This window comes from Erpetoichthys calabaricus, chromosome 4, assembly GCF_900747795.2.
Source record: "Erpetoichthys calabaricus chromosome 4, fErpCal1.3, whole genome shotgun sequence".
Classification (NCBI taxonomy): domain Eukaryota; kingdom Metazoa; phylum Chordata; class Cladistia; order Polypteriformes; family Polypteridae; genus Erpetoichthys; species Erpetoichthys calabaricus.
Window position 1 is genome coordinate 283333873 of NC_041397.2, and position 22723 is coordinate 283356595.

At 39.0% G+C, this 22723-nt stretch overlaps 1 protein-coding gene across 2 annotated transcripts in view; it reads left to right on the forward strand.

Annotated features, from left to right (window-relative positions):
- nlgn4xa (neuroligin 4 X-linked a) overlaps positions 1–22723 on the forward strand; it is a 553330-nt gene that overhangs the window by 195319 nt on the left and 335288 nt on the right. For both annotated transcript variants that reach the window (XM_051927218.1, XM_028800872.2), the window contains one exon: positions 14008–14160. In XM_051927218.1, coding sequence (XP_051783178.1) covers positions 14008–14160 — 153 coding nt within the window. The remainder of the gene's footprint in view (positions 1–14007; positions 14161–22723) is intronic.

The following is a 22723-nucleotide window of genomic DNA, read 5'->3' on the forward strand; positions in this document are numbered from 1 at the left end:
TGGAAGAAACTGAATTAGCTGCTATGGGGAAACCAGACTATAATACCATATTTGTGGGATAATGATAAATAATAATAATTCTTTACATTTATATAGCACTTTTTCTCACTACTCACTAAGCACTCCATGCAGGGACACAAACCCATGATCTCCTTACTGCAAGGCAGTAGTGCTACCAGTGCACCACCCGCATGGATCATTGTGCCACCAGCATGGTTGGTATTCATGTTGAATTTAAAATTTACAATAGATGGACAGAGGAGAAGGTTTCATAACATATTAGACTGTGACTATTAGACACATTAAGACTCTATCAGAACATTTAAAAACATAGTCTGATTAAGTTTGCAGATCACACTAAACTAGGTGGATGGGAGAATACCTTACTGTCAAAAAAATCATTTTAGGTGTCCTTGGATGGAATTTAGTTTAATTAAACATAACATTATACATAAAATATTTAAGGGGGGTGCAAAATTTGAAAATACATCCCATGAGAAACATTGGGGACCTTTGTTGGACTCGTTACCAGGCACAGACATGGAGAGTACAAAGTAATTAGGAATGACATCTACCCTGTCCAACTAACTTCTGAAATATTGTGAAGTTTTGTTTGGTCTCCATGCCCGAGGAATAAAATTGGAGTATTAGAGAAATTCCAGGTAAGAGCAACTAGACATATACAGTACCATTTTGAGATTCCTCTTGCACCTTCCACCATATAGCTATAACTGGATTGGAGGACTGAGTAGCAACATGCTGAGAAAAGAAAAGGCTACAACATCCTGACAGGTATAAGTTATGAGATAAACATCTTAGGTGAAATCAAAAGATGACAGAAAAAAGAGCTGAAAATGAAGAATTGGTAGGCTATATGATAGTTGTTATTTTAAAATGTGTTCCTCTAGAAGCTGGTTAATGGCAAATTTATTTGATTTTTTTTCTTATACAAATGACAATAAATTTAAAGTATACGGTACGAAGCATAGCAGTAGACAGTGGTACGTTAGGGATATTTGTCTGTTGACCTGATAGTATTTTGAACATTTTCTCTCAGTAGGGACTGATGAGTGTGTTGGGCTGAGTTGCCTGTTTTTTTCAATAGGTTTTGTTTGTATATTCATGTTACAGAGTACTGGGGAGCCAGAACTATAACTGACACCATTGGCTACAAAGTCAGGAACCTTAGACACCATTACAAATACCAGACACACTTCCTCAAAAACAGGCTGATTTCGGGTTGTACTTGTCCAGTCTCTCACATTTTTCATACAGCGCTAATTGTGACTCGCCAGTTAACCTAATGTGCAAGTCCTGTAGGATACTGAAACAAGTGAGGATCTCCTAAAAAAATCTGTTTGGACAAAACTTGGCAACTAGGCTAATGCGTCCTGATCCATGGTTCTTCAAGGGAGCAGTGCTAATAATAACAACAGTTTATTTCTCGTAAAGCCCCAAATCACCCACAGAATATCAATGGATTTTAACAGGCCTTGTTTTTTGACAGGCCCCCGGCCAAAACTCTCTAAGAAGACAAGAAAAGAACTCCCAAAAAAAATTGGGTGTCAAAAAATGTGATAAATACAATACACGATAAAAAAACTAGAACTAGACAGCCAATCTAGCATCATCACCTCAGAAGTACAATACAATAGGACAAACTACAAGTCAAAATGCAAGAACAGATTACACCACTCACTAAATACAGAACTATCGCATATGAAAATACAGATTTGTTAAAGTACATCTCAAACAAAGTAGAAACTAATGAACATAAATGTAAGACAACAATACCTGTCCATCTGGTAATTATACAACAACAGACCAGACTGTATACAAGGAGTCAGACAGGCCAGACACAGTCAGAGTCCAGAAGACCTCTAGCCACTATCCTATCATGCAACTTCATTTTCTAATTAAGACAAGCACAATAGTTTGCTGTCATGATTTCTTATGTGACTGAAATGCTATGCAAATGAATTGGAAATCTACAGAAAAATGAAGTTATGGTGAAAAATTGTTTTTATTTGAAATAGGCCATGATGTCCCTATTGCTGAAAGTATGGTTAAATGAAGAGTTCTATGACTTTGGTTAAATAAAAAAATATACAGTACTTAAACTTTAAATATATTGGGAAGTATTTACAAGTTTATGCAGTCCTCTTTAATATTCATATAGTATATATACAATATATATTGTCCTTTTTATTGCTCATGTATGTTGGCGTTACTTTTTTATGTTTGTTCCTATTCAAGGTGTCCTTAGATTAAATATTCACTCTCACTTCCAAATGTGTGGCAAGACACTGAGTTGTAAGTTAACTACCACATTGTTATGAAAACCTCCCACCGAGCATCTAACGCTTTCCTCTTCTGCTATTTTCACATAAATATCTTAGCAGTTCGGTAATTTAGGTGCTCCCCTGCTGCTTTTACAGTGTTCATTGTAGGACATTCTTAAGCTTGTCTATGTACACTTTAATCCCCCAGTGGAAAGTTTAGGACATTTTCTTATTCTTTCTCTCTAGAGGCTCCCTTGCTACCCACTCCTTAAGAAGAACAGACCTATGCTGTCCCAGGATGATAGGAGGCATAGTTAGACCTTTGGCAAATTCTTCTAAGCCTTCTTCGGCCTCCCTCTTATTCCATTTCAAGGTTCAGACTACTGCTTCTAACTTTTTAAACAAATATTACAGGTTTTCTCTCCAGACTATAACTCTCTTTCTTCTACACTACTCTGACCGAGCCTTTAGCACATGTACAGGGAATGTCGCCCCTTACAAACCCCAGGGCTCTACACTGGTATGTCCAACATCTCTTTCTCTGTCTCTCCTTTGTGGAGGTCTTTAGTGGACCTTTTCTTTGCTCCATGTCAAATTTGTTGTGACCTTTCTTCTGGTTATGCCTTACTTGTCCAAGTTACTAACAACCAGTTTAGTTCTATAGTTAACCATCATCAACTGTTTTATTTAAAGTTGTCATTTGCTTTTTTATTTTATTAAAACATGTAATATGTATTCATTGTGTACTGTTTATTTTATACATTTTAGCACTGACATTTAATAGATAAACTTTCTTCATAAATTAAAACTCATTTAAAAATAACACTGTATTTGCACTGCTTTGTGTTACTTTGGCAAGCAATAACAGCTACATTTCAAACAACACATACTGTAATTTATCTGCAACTGTAGTTGGTCTATTTTCTGTTTAGAAGTTTCTAAAAATTTCAGCAAGTTTGATAGAGAATAATTGAGCATACAATAAGCAATACCATATTTCACATCAAATTCAACTTCCGCACCGTCTCCAATCCATCTGGAGCAGTATGAAATCAAATAATCCAATATGTACTTGTCACTCAAAGATTTTCAAGCATTTAAAATGTTAACAAAGGCCGGGGAGGCTTATATAAGAACAATATTAATACATTTTTGACACATTTTAAAGAAGCTTCTGACAGTTCCTCAGAAGAAAATTTTTTAAGTAGAATAGGAGATTCTTTTCCTACTGTGTTATAGTGGGATGATTACGCTTTTTCTTACTGAATAAGATTATGTGACGAGCAAGCAAAGTACTGTAGGATATCCATCCATCCATCCATTGTCCAACCCGCTGAATCCGAACATAGGGTCACGGGGGTCTGCTGGAGCCAATCCCAGCCAACACAGGGCACAAGGCAGGAACCAATCCCGGGCAGGGTGTCAACCCACCGCAGGACACACACAAACACACCCACACACCAAGCACACACTAGGGCCAATTTAGAATCGCCAATCCACCTAACCTGCATGTCTTTGGACTGTGGGAGGAAACTGAAGCTCCAGGAGGAAACCCACGCAGACACGGGGAGAACATGCAAACTCCACGCAGGGAGGACCCGCTGTAGGATATCACACAGATTTATTTACTTTGGAATATTATTCTGTAAATTAGTATTCCAAATAATGTTGTAAATTGATTAGTTGTGAGAGTAATTGTGGAAGTAACCCCTGAGGAAGACAGGAATAGTTCAATCAATCAGTCTTTATTCAGTCACAGATGAATACATGGATTCCACGTTGCAAGGCAGAAAAGCAAAGTTCCCCTGTTTCAATTGGCTTTTAATATTAATTTTCCTCTCTTCCTCTTACTAATGAAACAGCATCTAAGCATTTCATCTTGTATTACGCAAATTGGCCAACAGTTTCTTTTTTGTGTACGTGTCAGGAGGGGCCCCAAAGAAGGAAAAGTCATCTTTCCTCTGTCTAATGGACGCATGCTAAATAAAGAATTGTCCTTGGTCAGCTTACTGCAACTTGTCTTATGACAAATTTTCTTTTACATAGTATAGATAGATAGATTTTTAAATAAATACATAAATAGGTAAATAAGTAAGTACAGTGATCCCTCGCTATATCGCGCTTCGTCTTTCGCGGCTTCACTCCATTGCGGATTTTAAATGTAAGCATATGTGAATATATATCGCGGATTTTTCACTGCTTCGCGGATGTCTGCGGTCTACAGTACGTGTGCTTCCTCATTTGATTTACCCATTTGAATTCAAACAAGGGACGCATTTGAATTCAAACAAGGGACGCTATTGGCGGATGGCTGAGAAGCTACCCAATCATAGCACGCGGTTAAGTTCCTGTGTGTTGCTGTTTGGCTCAGTGACGGAGTGCTGCATTAACCAGGAAGTCTAATCTCACTCATTCAGCATTAACGTGCCCAAGCGCCAACAGAAGATGCAAATGATTGCAGAAAAGGTAAAAGTTTTGGATATGTTGAAGGAAGGGAACAGCTACACCGCTGCAGGACACCATTACAGCATAAATGAGTCCACGATTCTTTTTATTTAAAAAAGGAGGAAAAGCATATAAGATCTACGGCCGCAGTGTCCTTTAACCAGGGCGCAAAATGAGTTGCAAATGGACGTGATAAGGCAGTAGTCTGGATGGAATCTGCTTTAGGGATTTGGATTGAAGAGTGATGGAAGAAGAACAACGGCGGTGCTAAACAGTCGCCTGAAGAGGCTCCTTTAGAAGAGCTGTAACGCTATCCTTTGTTGTGCAGTAAAATTAAACTCATCGTTATCGGACAAGTCGTCGTGTCATTGTTGGTGAGTAACCATAATTAATTATTTACATACAGTACTTATTACATGTACATAGTTTAGTGTGACTGTACACACATTTTACTATATACAATTTTTCTTGCATTGTACGTATTTATTGCCGGTGGCCTGTCTGTCGTAATGGCTGTAACATACGTGATATCGGAGACGCTCGATATCTTTAAAATAATATTTAGGTTTTACTGTATGTAAACTGTGTTTACATACATAATTTCAACGAATCTTACCTAATATCTAAGAGAATACAAAGGGTTTATGCTGTATAATTGTGCGTGGAATGTTTATAATAGTGTGGGAGAGTTTATAAGGGCTTAAAATATATAAAAATAACCATATAAACATATTGTTTCTACTTCGCGGATTTTCTTATTTCGTGGGTGGCTCTGGAATGCAACCCCCGCGATGGAGGAGGGATTACTGTAAATAAATAAATATATGCACACACACACTTTGGCCTGAACATACACCAGATTGACTATAAAGCACTGGGGGTTGTCTTAAGGGGTCTCACAATACATAAACCTTGTCACTATAACATCCAGAAAAATTAGGCCAATTGGACTACAAACACGTACAAACAAACATGAAGCTTGAAACACATTCACTTTAAGTTATTTCGGCTTAAAGTTACTGTGTAAATACAACATATACATGGAATCATTATTAAACTTCAAAACATGTTAATTTTGAATAAAGTCATTCCTAATGATTTTGGGTGTTAACAACACCCTAACCCTTACCCTAATCCCAAAAGTATGAGCTGATATTTAAGGCAATTTAAACAATTTATACTGTTTCCACACAAATTAAACTTATTAATGTTACACACAAACAATGTACACCCTGTCTGTGCCACAAGTTAGAAATTGTACACGTTGTAACATTTTGTTGTGTTTGAGGACTGAATTGATTTGAAAGCTTAAGTATTTTAAATTTCCTAAACATTATATTTTTGAAGGATGTACCTGAGGAAGAGTGAAAATCTGTTCAAATATCAAGGTTAAAATTGTTCAGACCATGATAGAGAGCAAGTTTGAAGCTTTGCCGATACGTTAAAGTGTCAGAGAAATACTGAATCATTGTAACGTTCAGATAATGCAACCGTGATGTTTTTTTTTTTTGTGTAACGTTCCCTGTACATACTGAGTACACATTTGTTCACTCTTTGCTTACATTCATTTTCTAGACGAGTGAGTTTTCCTTTTAACTTTTACAGTTCATTTACCTTAAGCAGCAGGAGTGAGCTGGTGTAGCAGTGATGTGGTTTACATGTAATTCCTTTCTCAGCGTTTGCTTAACTTGTATTGGGAACTGTTTTGACATCGGGAGTGGTTATAAAACAAGTCAAGTCAAGTTGGGGAGCATGCTCTGGTACAGTGCGATGCTGCAACCACTACACATCGAGACAGCTCGGGATCCCGGTTGGCAACCCCCCAGGCAGACACGCGGTCCAGTCCTACCCTCCGGAAATGACCCTCTATCTGCCGCAGTCAGGTGTTACGTGGGCGACCCCTTGGCCTGATCCAGCCACTTGGGTCTCCAACAATGCGGATCTTATGAGCCGGATTACCCTCGGGGAAACGCGCCACATGGCCGTAGTGCTGTAACTGATGCTCCCTCACTAATGCAGGTAATGTGCCTCATTCGGGACTCCATGAACAACCGCTCATTCGACACAAAGTCAAACCAACGGTGCCCAAGGATTTTCCAAAGAGACACAGTACCAAAGGAGTCCAGTCTTCGTCTCAAGTCACTGGATAGCATCCATGTCTCGCAACCATGTAGCAAGACATGAAGCACCTGGACTTTAAAGACTTGGACCTTCGTCCTTTTGCATAGATATCAGGAGCGCCACACACCCCTTTCCAGCAACCTCATGACCCCCCATGCTCTCCCAATCCGTCTACTGACTTCATAGGAAGAGTCACCAGAGACATGAATGTCACTGCCCAGGTAAGTAAACCTCTCAACAAGATCAACACTCTCTCTGCAAACAGACACACTGCTGATGGCTGTGCCCAAGAGGTCATTAAAGGCCTGGATTTTGGTTTTTATCCAGGACACTCACAAGCCCAGACACTCAGACTCCTCACTCAGTCTCTCAAGCGCCCCGATCAGAGCCTCCATTTACTCCGCGAAGATCACAGCATCGTCATCAAGGTCAAGATCCATGAATCTTTCTTCACCAACAGATGCCTCACAGCCGCTGGACCCCACGACCTTGCCCAACACCCAGTCCATACAAGCACTGAACAGAGTAGGAGCAAGAACACACCTCTGACGAACCCTAGAATCAACTGGGAAAAATGCAGAGGTCCTGCCTCCACTCTGCACAGCACTCACAGTACCAGTGTACAGGCCAGCCATGATATCCATCAACCTTGAGGGGATCCCGCAAACCCTCAGGATGTCCCACAGGGCAGCTAGATCAAATGAGTCGAACACTTCTGCGAAAATCAACAAAGGCTGCAAAGAAACTCTGCTGATATTCGCGTTTGCGCTCTATGAGAACCCTCAGTGGCAGGATGCGGTTGGTAGTAGACCTCTTAGGCGTAAAACCAGACTGTTCTGGTCGCTGGTAGGTGAGCAAGTGATCACGGATCCTATTGAGGATGACCCTAGCAAGGACCTTACCTGGCACCGAGAGCAGTATTATCCCCCTGTAGTTACTGCAATCCAGGTGATCACCCTTCCGTTTCCAGATAGGGATGACAAATCCCATTTTCCAGTCAGTTGGGATGATGCCAGTCTCCGAAATGGAAGCAAAGATTGCTTGCAATGCCAGGAGAACAGCCTTACCACAGGGCCTGGAGAAGTTCACCCTGGATACCACAGATCCCTGCAGCCTTTCCCTCCTCAGTGAGATTGGGTGGTTCACAGCTAATTGGAGGATCAGGCTCAAGGACCGTGAACCCAGAGATATCCAACATCCTAGCCGGAGGATCAGCTTTGAACAACTGCTCAAAGTAGCCAGCCCAGTGGGTCACAACTGCAGTGTCATCCGTAAGGACCGTTCCATCAGCCGCCCTGACTGCTACTCTCCGAAGAACAGATTCAGGTGTGCGTAATGCTTCAATTCCTCTGTAAGCAGGACGTAAGTCGCTAGACCACAGATGGTGTGTCACTTGCTCACAGATTCCTCTAACAAACGCCTCTTTATCTGCCCGGTACAGACCAGAGGTGCCATTGAACCGTGCACTGCAACTCCTCTTGATGATATTCAGGGTGCCCTGCGAGATGAAACACCTCCTTCTGGTAACACCGGTATCACCAACACATCCCTCAGCAACCTTCAGGGTCTTGTCATGGAAGGTCTCCCACATCACATTAGGATCGGCGGTCGTACCCAAATCTGAAAGTTCCTCACACAAACTGCGTGCAAACTCATTAGAAACAGCCTGGTCTTGGAGTCTGGCCAAGTCCAGGCTCATTTTCCTAGCAAGTGGTAACCTACTGGACTTAAGCTGGATCCTAAGAGTAGCAACAACAAGTCTATGGTCAGAATTCACAAACTGGGCACTTCTGTAGACCCTGCAGTTTTGCAAAAGCCTCCAGCGTCTGCCCACGAGGATGTGATCGATCGCCATCACCGCACCACCAGTATTGGAGTACCAAGTCCAACGATGCGGTTCAGGGCGCTTGAGCCAGGATCCAGCGATTCGCAGCCCCTGACCTTTTGCAAAGTCAAGGAACATGGAGCCACTTTCACCATGGTCACCAGACCCATGGGGACCGAGACAATCCTCATAGCCAGCACTGTCAGTGCCAGTGGCTGCATTGAAGTCACCCATGACCAGAGGAATGTCACCCCGTGGGCACCCATCAACCACCGAGCAAAGCTGCGAATAAAATGTTTCCCTCGCCGAGACATCACTCACCGCGGTCAGAGCATACACTGAGACAACAGACAAGGCACCCAGGGAGTGCCGTTATTTGAGTCCCATAATATTCTCGTTGAAACAAGTGACATCGGACACCATCGGAAGAAGCCAATCCGCTACAGCAACAGCTGCTCCCTGAGTATGACAGCCATCAGACCAATAAAAGGTGTATCCACAGACAGAGATCTGACCAGTCCCCAGTCTGCGCACCTCAGAGAGTGCCGCCACTGAAATGCGGAGTTTACGCAGCTCCTTCGACAGCAGAGGAAGATGATCTTCTTGCCGGAGAGACAACACAGTTCCATGCCCCCACCCGTATAGGCCGCCTCAAATTGGGACCCGAATGCTACCGTGCAGTAGGCAACGCCTCAGCACCACACCAGTTCCGATCCCCAACAGACCTGACTCTATTGGCTCTCCAACGGTTTCGACTTTTCCGGGGATGGGGCTCCCGAGGGCTTTCCCCCATCCCCTTCATGATGCGAGCAGCCTTCCTATGGGCAGCTGCAGCAGAGCTACTCCCACGGAGAGCAAAAAGGCATCCTTTCTGTAGTCTCTGAGCTTTGTGAAGTTTTTTTTATAAAACAAGAGGAAAAAAAAAAGAAAAACATACAAAATATACTTGTTACACCCCTCAATGTAAATTTGGAAGGGTAAACTAATCCGTCATTGAAGTCACAGAGAATGTCTCTCAGTTTCAAGACAGGTGAGTTTGCAGACTCACCAATGCTTTTCATATTGGAATTTCCTTTGTTTTGGAAATGGAACTTACCAAAAAACTTCTTTGAAGAATAAATGTGCCAAATTTCAACAAAATCAGTTCAGTTCAGTTTTGTGTGTATAAGCCTTAAAACATGTTGATGATATGGTGTCTGTGTAATAGTAACATACACCAAAGGTGCATGTTTTTTGAGCCTTATACATATTTCTGCTTGTCTTCTGTACAGCCGTGGCAAGTGTGGTGTCTAAAAGGTTAAAACCAATATGAAACAGCTACAATGAGGGTGGACAAGGGCAAAAGTCCCTTTACTCAAGGGCTACCTGTCAACCAATGTTTATATCAGTTACTTGTTAACAAAAAGGCTTTGGCTTTAAACTAATACAGTATGTGCTTTATGTAATCTATCTTTCAACAAAAACACTAGATCACAATGAATTTATTTAGTTTTCACAGTCCTTAATTAACAAAATGATTGTGTTAGATAAGGCAAAAAGTGTTTTACTTCAAGAATCCATGCAGGAAAGTTTTAAGTATTTGTCAATATAAAGTCTGTAACAACAAATGCATACTACATTATTCTAGTTGTTCAAATACCAGGAACAGGGACAGAAAAATGGATGGACAGATAGTGTGTGATAGAAAATTAACGTTGGCCCATTAACAAGGTTTGTTATAATGGATAATATAATTAGCAAAAATAGTAATATGAGTTTTTAATTCAGCAGATTTCGGTATCCACCTGAAGCTGAATTACGAGGAAGTGATCCTTTCTTATGAAGAGCTCTTTTAACTCTTTAAAGCCACGTTTATTTAGGTATAAATATTAGAGTCTATGTCTGGACTTGAAGGCCGCATGATGGTGTAGTGGTTAACATAACTGCCGTACAGGCCAAGTGTCCTGCATTTGACTGTTGTTTATATGGAGTTTACCCGTGCTTTGTGTATGAAAGACTAATTGACAATTCTAAATTCTAATGTGGATGTGTGATTCACTGTATACCTGAAAGGAACTATTGCTTCATCAGGGTTAATTCCTGCCTTGAACCCACTGTTGTTGGTGAAAGGCTCCATACTTCTACAACTGTGAATGGGACTAAGAAAGGTAGGGAGAGTTATGTTATCTGTTATTTTTCAGGCTTGTCAAAGCAAAGCATGCAATATCTTGGAAATTTGAAACTAGTAATAATGCATTTTATTTATATAACACCTTTCCTATTCTCAGAGTACACTTTTCGGTTAACCAGTTAGATGTGAGTTTAAGTGATATCTTTGTGGTCACTCAAACGGCTGAGGAATCCAGTCTAATGTTTGCCGGCCTTGAAACAGTGGAGAGGGGAGGTTTGGTTGTGTCTGGCTTCTCCTTCTTCTCTGTCTATCTTTTGTCGTCCTCCATATGTAGTGCTACTTGAAAAACTGGGGACAGTGCTGTAGCTAGGGTCTCTTCCACCTAGTGATATTAATCAGGCTTCTTGTGAGGTAGGCCTTGAGGGTGTTGTTGAACCGTTTCGTTTTCTCCAAGCACTCTGACTTTGACTCGGATGGGAGTACAGGACTTTTGTATGGAAAATAAAATCAGGTCTCCTGATACAGTGGTCCATCCTGAGTTGTTTCTTATTTTAATGCTGGTCATTTTTGTCTCAATGAGGATACTGAAATTGATGCAGCAGTGGTCTCATATGATATCAGGAATCTTCCACAGTCAGCACAACTAAAATCTTATAAAGTGTAAGGGTTTTTAGGTGACAGTGGTAGGCAACCCAGATCTTGTTGTTGTACAAATAATTATTGATACATTAATCATGTTCTTAAGAAGAAGCCAAACTAACAGACTGTATGTTATATGACTAACTGCAAAATCAAAGTGATCTAATTTCTTGTTAGTGAGTGTGGCTTGGGGGTTCAGGTGTTCCTTCTAGTCCCTTCTCCAGCCATGAGTAATTAAATTTATAAAGCACTTTCCTGACCGACTCAAAGAGCTTTTCATAGATAGTGGGAAACCACTTCAACCACCACCAATGTCCACCAGGATTAGGCAGAGGCAGCCATCATTGTGCACACATTAGCTATTAGGTGGTGAAGTGGTGACAGAGATTGGTTGATGAAAATGACCAGGCCATAGGGGAGGACAACTTAGCCAGGACATTGGGGTTCACCCTAATACTTTTCAAAAGATGCCCAGGGATCTTTTATGACCAGAGAGAGTCAGGAGCTCGGTATTACATCTCATCTGAAGAATGGCACCAATTTTTACAGCCCAGTGTCTCCGTCACTGCACTGTGGCATTGGGATCCACACACAGACTACAGGGTAAGCCTTCCTTGGTGGCCTCACCATCACCTCTTCCAGCAGCAGCCCATGCTTTTCTAGATGGTCTCCCACCCCAGAACTGGCCGGGTCCTAACATCATCACAGGTTGTCATGTTATCTACCTGTGCTTCAATTATAAAAATTATTTATGCAGATTCTGCTCTTTTATTTTAAAGAACCATGAGAAGACATTCACTATTAAAAGGCACTATGAAGAAAATAAAGTTTACTATGTGGATTGTTGATAGACTCAAAACTGTAATATTTGCAAAATCTAAAGAATTATTATAAAATGAAAGAATGAATCCCAACAACAACAACAACATTTATTTATATAGCACATTTTCATACAAAAAGTAGCTCAAAGTGCTTTTGAATTCCAGGCTTAGACATCACTGGCAATTCTGTTGTATCTTTACCATAAAAATCCCTGAGCAGTCTTAGCAGTTTAGAAAAAAAGTCTGACACATGCACCAAAGCGAATATGAATGCACTGTACGATTAAGCACGTGTACCGTAACTAACATGGCAAACAGTAAAAGATAGGAAACACATTAAGGCGGACATTTTCATGACATATTCAATTACCTGTGTCATTGAATTTAAAATTACTGAAATACTGAAATTCATTTTAGGACATGGCAATTTCTTTTTTCACAAATGCTGCACATAACAATTTTTCAGTCACATGTGTGAGTCTAAAAAAAGAAAAGACAGTCACTGCGGGCTGACAGTGAGCATTTTCAGTGGGGCATTACAGTGAACAGAACATATTGTACTGTATATTCAGTATGTGAAATTCCATATGCAATGTTTCTGCATGCAGACTAACTGTTATGTGTACTTTTACTACTAACACTGTGTTCGGAGGTATTTTTATCATTACAGGAAATGCTAAATGACACTGAATGTGTATGTATATATTTATATATACATATAATTAATGTATAATAGAGGTGTTAAGTTGTTGTGTCTTTGAAAAACTGAAATCATAAGGACAAAAAAAATTACATAATTTGAGTGACTATTGGCTAACAATAAAGATGTGATATTGTACAAAAGGCTAGATGTTGCTAATGTATCAGTAACATCAATTACACCGTCTCTGTGAATTTTAACAGTCAGAGGATTCAAAGTACATTAAGCTGATTTAATAGATTATTTTTCTGTTCCTCTGTCATCTTTCATCTGGTCAATGTATGCTGAAATATTCAATTTATGACTCTTAATTTCATAATGCAATAACGGAATTCTTCTTTCCATTATGGGACCTACTTAATCCAGTACAAGCTCAGAGGGGCAGAGTTTATCCCAGCAACACTGGGGACATCTCTGGATGTGATGCCGTCTATCACATGGCACATTTTTGAATGAAATACTACTTTACAGTCACCAGATAACCTAGCCTGGGGGGTCTATGGGACTTGGGAAGGAAACAGCATAGCCCACACCCATATGAACACAACGAGAATGGGCAAATTTCACACATGAGGTGAATGGCCAGGATTGTTAACAGCATTAGTAATAAAATTAAAATTCTACATTATTCAGTAATACACTGGTGCCCCATGCATGGCAGCACCTGACGTTGTCAGGATAGACTCTAACTCTCTTAAAATCTGGATTAAGTAAAACCTGTATGTGGAAGGATGGATTATTCAATAAATATGGTTTGCACAGAAGTATATATTGTTTTTTTTTTTTAAGTAAGTGGTTTATTGAATAAAAAAATAAACTTAATGACAAACCCAGAAAGTGCTTTCTCTGTGTAACTGTGATTCATTGGCTCCTGAGACTGGTCTGGTTCTTGTCTTGAACCATTTTCTGTTTGCACAGTCACAGTCATCTGTCTTCAGACAAAAATTTGATTGATTAAATCAAGATTGTATATTGAATATTGAATAATTGAGAAATGTATCTCTTTGTCTTGAATTATACGTCACTTTCCTCTGATGTTAAACAATTGTTATATATTTTCCCAGATATCCATGACGAAAATGGCTTAAAGCCAGTTATGGTATATATTCATGGGGGCTCCTATATGGAAGGAACAGGAAACATGATTGATGGGAGCATTCTCGCTAGTTATGGAAACGTCATTGTCGTTACCATCAACTACAGACTGGGTGTTTTGGGTAAGTTACTGGTTTTATTATCTTTTTAAAAGGTTCACTGCTTTTATAAATGATAAGCATGGCAAAAATCTTCTTACAGTACTTTAACACTGGCAAATCATATTAGGAAATAATGCTGTTATCGTGCTGGTCTTTGATAGCAAAGCATCAGAAACTGAAAGGTTTTTTTTTTGCAAAAGTGTTGCAAAATTAAAATGTTTATAGCTCTGTTTGCTTTTGTGGCTTTACTTTTCCATTTTATTTGAACCAGTATGATTTATAAATGTTGTTGGTGTGCAAACCTTTGGCATTTGAAATTGGGGTAACATACCTTTCACTTTTGTGTAGTGCATGGCTTCTTTCGGTGAAATTGTGGCCTTTTAAATTCCTTCTCCTTGATTATGTGTAGTAGACTGCTTATTTTATTAAAAATAAGGTATAGCACCAAAGGTGCTGGATGGCAATCCATGATGATGCTTATTTGGTGTTTAAAACACTTAAGACTGATCTCTATTTATATGTTGTATTCTCTGTCTTTATTTCAACTTTAAAACAACTGATCTGTCTTTAGCAACGTGAGTAGTGGCCTTCACAAATATAACACAATTACAAAGAAAAAGTGAAGAGAGTCAATTCACTCAACCTGGTCAGGTTAAGAAGGTAGTCAGGGTCATTTAGTGTTGTCTTCTCCTGTATCAGTTTTTTTTTTCCAGACTGTCCAGGGAAGCACCTATGGGAAGCACTGACCAAAAAAACAGGAGACAGAACCCGAGGTGGCAGTTGCAGATGTTAAGACTTGCATTGGATGTGATGAGGTTGGACAGGATTAAAAATGAATACATCAGAGGATCAGCTCAGGTTGGACGGTTTGGAGATAAAGTCAGAGAGGCGAGATTGTGTTGGTTTGGACATGTGCAGAGGAGAGATGCTGAGTATATTGGGAGAAGGATGTTAAGGATAGAGCTGCCAGGAAAGAGGAAAAGAGGAAGGCCTAAGAGAAGGTTTATGGATGTGGTGAGGGAGGACATGCAGGTGATGGGTGTAACAGAACAAGATGAAGAGGACAGGAAGATATGGAAAGAGATGATCCGCTGTGGCAACCGAAAGAAGAAGTCCCGGGGTGCACCTCTAACAGATATATTTCCAGGTTATTCTATATAGAAAAGGCTTCTTTGTATACAAAAGAACTAATTTAAGAGAAATTAGAGCATCTTTTTAGAGGTCATATCTCTTATGTAAAGCTGGAATATTCATTACTGGAAATGTCTGAATTTGTCACTTTAAAGAAGTTTGTTTCTTGTGTGAGGCCAAGAGCTATGAAGCTGCATTAGTTTTAGTGTGACAGATTGAGATAACAAAGGAGTGTATGTTGCTGTCCAAATGAATCAGACACGATGAACTCTTTATTTTCAGTATTTACAAATACTTTCATATGAAAAAGTTTGGGAACCCCTCTCAGCCTGCATAATAATTAACTCTCAACAAAAAAGATAACAGTAGTATGTCTTTCATTTCCTAGAAACATCTGAGTACTGGGGTGTTTTCCAAACAAAGATTTTTTGTGAAGCAGTATTTAGTTGTATGAAATTAAATCAAATGTGAAAAACTGGCTGTGCAAAAATTTGGGTCCCCTTGTAATTTTGCTGATTTGGATGCATGTAACTGCTCAATACTGATTACTTGCAACACCAAATTGGTTGGATTAGCTCATTAAGCTTTGAACTTCATAGACAGGTGTGTCCGATCATTAGAAAAGGTATTTAAGGTGGTCAATTGCAAGTTGTGCTTCCCTTTGACTCTCCTCTGAAGAGTGACAGCATGGGATCCTCAAAGCAACTCTCAAAAGATCTGAAAACAAAGATTGTTCAGTCTCATGGTTTAGGGGAAGGCTACAAAAAGCTATCAGAGGTTTAAACTGTCAAGAATGGAATCAGGAAATGGAAGGCCACAGGCACAGTTGCTGTTAAACTCAGGTCTGGCAGGCCAAGAAAAAAACAGGAGCGGCATATGCGCATGATTGTGAGAATGGTTACAGACAACCCACAGATCACCTCCAAAGACTTGCAAGAACATCTTGCTGCTGATGGTGTATCTGTACATTGTTCTACAATTCAGCGCAATTTGCACAAAGAACATCTGTATGGCAGGGTGATGAGAAAGAAGCCCTTTCTGCACTCACAAAACAGAGTCGCTTGTTGTACGCAAATGATCATTTAGACAAGCCAGATTCATTTTGGAACAAAGTGCTTTGGACTGATGAGACAAAAATTGAGTTATTTGGTCATAACAAAAAGCGATTTGCATGGTGGAAGATAGAACACCGCATTCCAAGAAAAACACCTGCTACCTACTGTCAAATATGATGGAGGTTCCATCATGCTGTGGGGCTGTGTGGCTAGTTCAGGGACTGGGGCCCTTGTTAAAGTCGAGGGCATGATGAATTCGACCCAATATCAACAAATTGTTCAGGATAATATTCAAGCATCAGTCACAAAGTTGAAGTTACGCAGGGGTTGGATATTCCAGCAAGACAATGACCCAAAACACAGTTTAAAATCTACAAAGGCATTCATGCAGAGGGAGAAGTACAATGTTCTGGAATGGCCATCACAGTCCCCTGACTTGAATATCATCAGAAATCTATGGGATGATTTGAAGCAGGCTGTCCATGCTCAGCAGCCATCAAATTGAACTGAACTGGAGAGATTTTGTATGAAGAATGCTCAAAAATACCTCCATCCAGAATCCAGACACTCATCAAAGGCTATAGGAGGACAGTGTCTAGAGTCTGTTAGATTTACAAAAGGAGGCTCAACTAAGAATTGATGTCATATATCTGTTGGGGTGCCCAAATGTATGCACCTGTCTAATTTTGTTATGATGCATATTGCATATTTGCTGTTAATCCAATAAACTTAATGTCACTGCTGAAATATTACTGTTTCCATAAGGCATGTCATATATTAAAAGGAAGTTGCTACTTTGAAAGCTCAGCCAATGATAAACAAAAATCCAAAGGAGTAAGAGGGGTTCCCAAACTTTTTCATATGACTGTATATGTTGATTTATCTATGTATACTGTGGATATATTGTAAAAGGGAAGGAAACAAGCTCAGAAGATTCGGGGAGCCAACAGGAAACCCACTTTATTGGCAGCTGGTATGGCTAGAATTAAATTAACAAGGATCCAGAGTTTCAACTGAGTGCCTCTGATAATTGCAAGTTCAAAATGAATGATGACTTTCTTTTGAGGTAGGGTGACAACAGAGTTGCGGTTAGTGTGGTGGCTATTGTTCATCATGTGGGTTCTTTTCTTCAATTCTGGATAAACATCTGTCAGTGCATCCTTGAAATTAGTCTTTCAAAAACACACACTTATGTTTTTGTTTGGGAATGGTTCCCACTGTACAAGTCAACTAAATAAAATAGATTTTATTTTTGTTTCTGTGTTTAATTCAACATGATAATGTTTAGTTTGAATTTGAAATTGACTTTATTTTAGAAACCAGACAGATACTCCTAATAATACCTATCACTGGTTCTCTGAAAGGAAGATTTTTTTTTTGCTGAAGTCTTATGTGGAAGTTGTAGCAGTTAGATCCCTTAATAATGAACACAAGATGTAGCTCATTGCTGTAAAAAGTGTGTTTACTGTAGTTACAGCTGAGGAACAGATTTCTTTTTTTGGCAATATGTAGGGTAGCTTACAGGTCTGAAATCCTGCACACTTCCCATGGGTCTTCTTTGACCTGTGTCTTACTCTTCTATACTATTGGTAGATTGTACTTTATTTGTCCCCGGGAAACAATTTGGCTTTTTTAAGGCATCTTAGTAAATAATGAATAAATACAGTACATAAATGCATACATATTATTAAATTATGACAAAACAGTAAACTCCTTTCAAATATACACCAGAATGACTAAAATCTTCTGACTACGCAGTCACACTCACAGTGAGGCCTTAAGCAGGCGTGTTGTCGTTGGTATAAAGGAGTCCCAGTAGCATATCTTGATAAACTTCTGCTGAAAATCCTCATTGCTATGTGTCAGAGAGAGGATGTGCAGCATTGTTCATAATGACATTCAATTTGTTACCATTCTCTCATTTGATAATACCTCCAGAGTGTCGAGACTGTGCCCAATAGTGAGCCTGTCTTTTCACTTAACCTGTTGATTAGGTGGGCCTCTCTTGAAGTGACATTACTGGCCCAGCACACCACTATGTAAAAATTCACATCTGGCCATCACAGAGATGTAGAAGATGTGAAGGATTTCACATCCCACAACAGTCTCCCACAAAGAGTCTGCTCTGCCCTTTCTTGTATAGTTCCTCTGTGTTATGAGGCCAGTCCAGCCTGTTATTGATGTGAACCCCCATATACTTGTAGTAGTGCTTGGGTGTAGTCGCTTGGTGAATGTCAAAAACCAGTTCCTTGGTTTTACTGATGTTAAGCTCTTTCTTCACTAAGAAGCAAAGTTTATCACCTAATGACTATACTCTTGTCTCTTCCCCTTTTTCAATACACCCCATAAGTGCAGAATCATTACAGAATCATTAGTAAATTTGTGCAAGTGACATGACCTAATTCGAGGAGTACAGGGCGAAGAGAAAAGGAGACAGGACTGTTGTTTGTGGTGATCCAGTGTTGCTCACGTTTACATTGTAGTCACAGTCAGGCAGACCACAGTCGGTGAGGCTCAAGGACTATATTGAACGTATAATGGAGAAGAATACTGGCTCAAATAGTTGGGACTTAGTTAATTTGAGACTTAATAAAAAACATTCAGGGATTAAAACTCAAAATCAAATCACATTTAGTCTAAAAACAAAACCTGGAAAATGGAGTCAAGAAACATTTCCTAAAAGTCATAAGCCTAAGAATATGAAAAAGAAAGATTTTCACTAAGTATCATAAGGAAATATCCACAAACCTGGGAGAGAACATGCCAAGCAGTGCCAGCTTTTAAATTAATCTCATTAACAACATGCGATGTTGAAACCTCAGTGACCATGCTGCAGGTAACAGGGAGTCACATCTTGTCAACAGGACTCAAGAAATGACAGCACCCATAACAAAATTAAAATGGTGTCTGAAACAGCACAAAATATTTTTAACAAAGTGAAGGTAACCTTTTTCTACAAAAATAACCCACAATACATGGAATCTTCGTGGTCAAAAACCTTTATAGACATATGAAGATCAAAAAAAGCTCTAAAAGAAAGCTAAGAAAATGTAAAAATAAAACAGAATCATAACAGGAACACTTGCCATGATATGCACCATTTTATGTTAGTTTTCAAAGTTAACACAAATAAGGTTCATTGCACCCTTTATGTTTTTAAGTTATCATCAGGACCACAGAACCTCTGTAATAGAAAAACAATATTATATACCAAAAAAGCAAAACAGCTTAACTCATTCCAGCATCCCTTTAATTTCCCACCACATCTCTTTGAGGGGCATCATTTAGAGTTATCTTTAGCCCTCTCATTCACCAGTCCAAAAACCATGAATTCATCTTCTGTGCACTGAGGTTGTTTACAGTTCTTCCCTAAACTAATTCCCTCCCTGTGAATTTCCCCTTGGGATTAATAAAGTATCTATCTATCTATCTATCTATCTATCTATCTATCTATCTATCTATCTATCTATCTATCTATCTATCTCTAACTAATCAGGATTCCACTCCTGTCCTTTTTTTGTCTTTTCATTAAGAACTAAAACACACTTTCTGTTTCTGAAGTATATGTTCAAAATATAAGTAGTGTGGCTGGAAAAACCTGCTTTTCCTCTTGAATCAAATGAGGACTGCATTAGATAAACTACAACTTTGTAAAAACTCCCCCTGCCATTATAATGGCATGCTCAGTGGATTATACACTTTACATTTCCTTTTATCATTTTCATACTCATTTAATTCAATTCAGAGTCATAAATGTCCAGTACCTATACATTTTAAGTAATAACATCTTTTTATATTTTTTTCTTTTGTTGTCAACATTTACCTTTGCAATTCAAATGAACCAATAAAAATAATTTAGCTTTATTGTAACAATATACCTTGTTCATTAAATCAAAAACAATAGGAAGTATTAACACGCATTACCACAATTCCTTTTGCCCATTCTAGTGCTATAATGCAGCCTTTCACAGTTTCTACTTGCATAAGTCAGCTTGAGTAAAACTCTCAGTAATTTGCTGTCATGGAAACTGCTCTTGCTTGATTTAGAGTATGCTTCACCACTTAGTCATCATAAGTGCTATAGAGAAAAAAAAAGTGATAAAATGGACCATTCTGTGCAGTGTCAGATTTCTATCTCATGTAAGAGAGCTTTCAGGTTTATAAAACACTTTGGACCTTGTCAAAAGCCCACTCAATACTAGGAGTTATATAACTCTTTCTCCAGAGCTGCTTTCTGTGAGGCTTCAGCTGTCTTGATTGACATGTATGGGTAAATTTAATAGAAATGTCATTTAAGAGATTAACTTTAAAAGTTATTTTTCCATGCTTAGTTTGTCATGTGGTGGATGTATTGCGGACATGTATGAAATAATATGCACTGGCAAATTTCAAGCAGATCACTTTCAAGTGACACTTGAATGATATGAAGAGGGTTCTTGGCCATATTTTTGTGCATCCAATTATCCACCTTTAATTTCTTTCCATTTTTATTATTATGCTCTTCTACTCTGATACCTCAATAGAAATTCAAAAAAAGGTGTCTCTGTCCTGTTCTTCAAAAGTTTTTTTTTTTAGCGTTTTATATGATTTTTAGTTTTAATAATGTAAGAGGAAAGGCAACTTTTTATTGAAATCAAAGTTTTAGTTATTTATCTGTTCATTTTATATATTTTGACAGTGAGCCGTAGTTTATCCCAAATTCAGAGATCAATAGGAAAAAAATAATTAAGCCTGAATGAGACATCGGTCCATCACTGAAGACACTCACGCACAGCCCCTCACTCAACAACAACAACAACAACATTTATTTCTATAGCACATTTTCATACAAACAATGTAGCTCAAAGTGCTTTTCATGACGAAGAAAGAGAAAAAAGACAAAATAAATAATTAAAATTAGGGTACACTAATTAACATAGAATAAACATAAGGTCCAATGGACAGGGAGGACAGAAAAAAAAAAACTCCAGACGGCTGAGGAAAAAAAAAATAAAATCTGCAGGGGTTCCAGGCCATGAGACCACCCAGCCCCCTCTAGGCATTCTACCTAACATCAATGTCCTCAATCAGTCCTCATTGTATTCAGGGTTCTCATGGAAGAAGTTGATGATGATGGTCATGTGGATTTCTGGCCTTTAATCCATCAATGTATCAATCCATCACGGTGCTCTGATCAGGTGGTGGTGGTGCAGATCGCCACCACAGAAAACCAGACAGAGAACAGTAGATATTGTAGGGGTTAGTATGGATTTTGGAGCCGCCATGAATAATAATGATAATTAATTGAATATACAGAGCATCAGGATTTAACTAAGATGAAAGCGTGTTAAAGTAATGTGTTTTCAGCATTTTGGGTCAATTTAGTGTCAGCATGTCCTTTGAGCGGGACCATCTTAACAGCATTATAGGCAAAGCAGTGCAGTAAGGCCCCTACCTGCACAACCACTCAGCAAGTCACAACATATATAGATTAGCATGAACATAAACATAGTGGCCCCGGGAACTGCCCAGTGTGCCCATGAATTAAGAAGGCCCTGCCTTTGAGGGCAAAAAGAAATCAGAGGAGACTCAAAGACACAGATTATGTTAATTTAACACTACTCTCATATCCACCATGCTCCCCATTAAAAGTAAAATTAATACAGACTAATCTTTTAAAAAGAGAAAAATTGCATGCAAGTGACCATTACATTTGAGTAGAGAAGAACGCACCAATATCTAGGACACCTGGACATAACTATAATGTTTTATTGCCATTGAGCCAAACAAACTAGACTTATCAATTGCAGTCCATCAACAAAAAGTAACTACTGTAGCGGTATGAAGAATCCAACCACAACATACATCTATACTGTCTGCACTAGGCAGCAGAAGTAAGGAGAAAGAAATGGATTAAGGATGTGGTAAGTGGGAAAATAAACTGACTAAAATCGAAACTGAGTAGCAACAGAACTCAGAACATCACACAAAAATCATAGTCAATAACTGAAAAAAGGCACAACCATGAATATACATGTAAGGTGACCTAAAATGTAAATCAAAGATTGTAGTCAAAAGGACAGAAAAATGTTTATAACCAGAATTCAAACTAAGAATTAAGGAAAATAGTGCTAGGCTTATCAGGTTGTATCCACAAACTTAGAAAAACTAAGAACTGTGTGTTGAAGAAAATAAAAAAATATTGAGTCATCACTATAATTGAAATACAAGCATGTCCTTTATTTTCACCCACTAGTGGAGGCTCATTGTATTGTAAGCAAGACCTCCATTGCAAGTCTGATTAGTCTTAAGAGAACAGCTCCTGTTATCACTTAGGTTAATTTACAAATACTGTAGTAGCTAGCAAACGGTTCAATCCCACCAGTGACCACTTGTATAAAAGGTAAATTCTAGTAGTA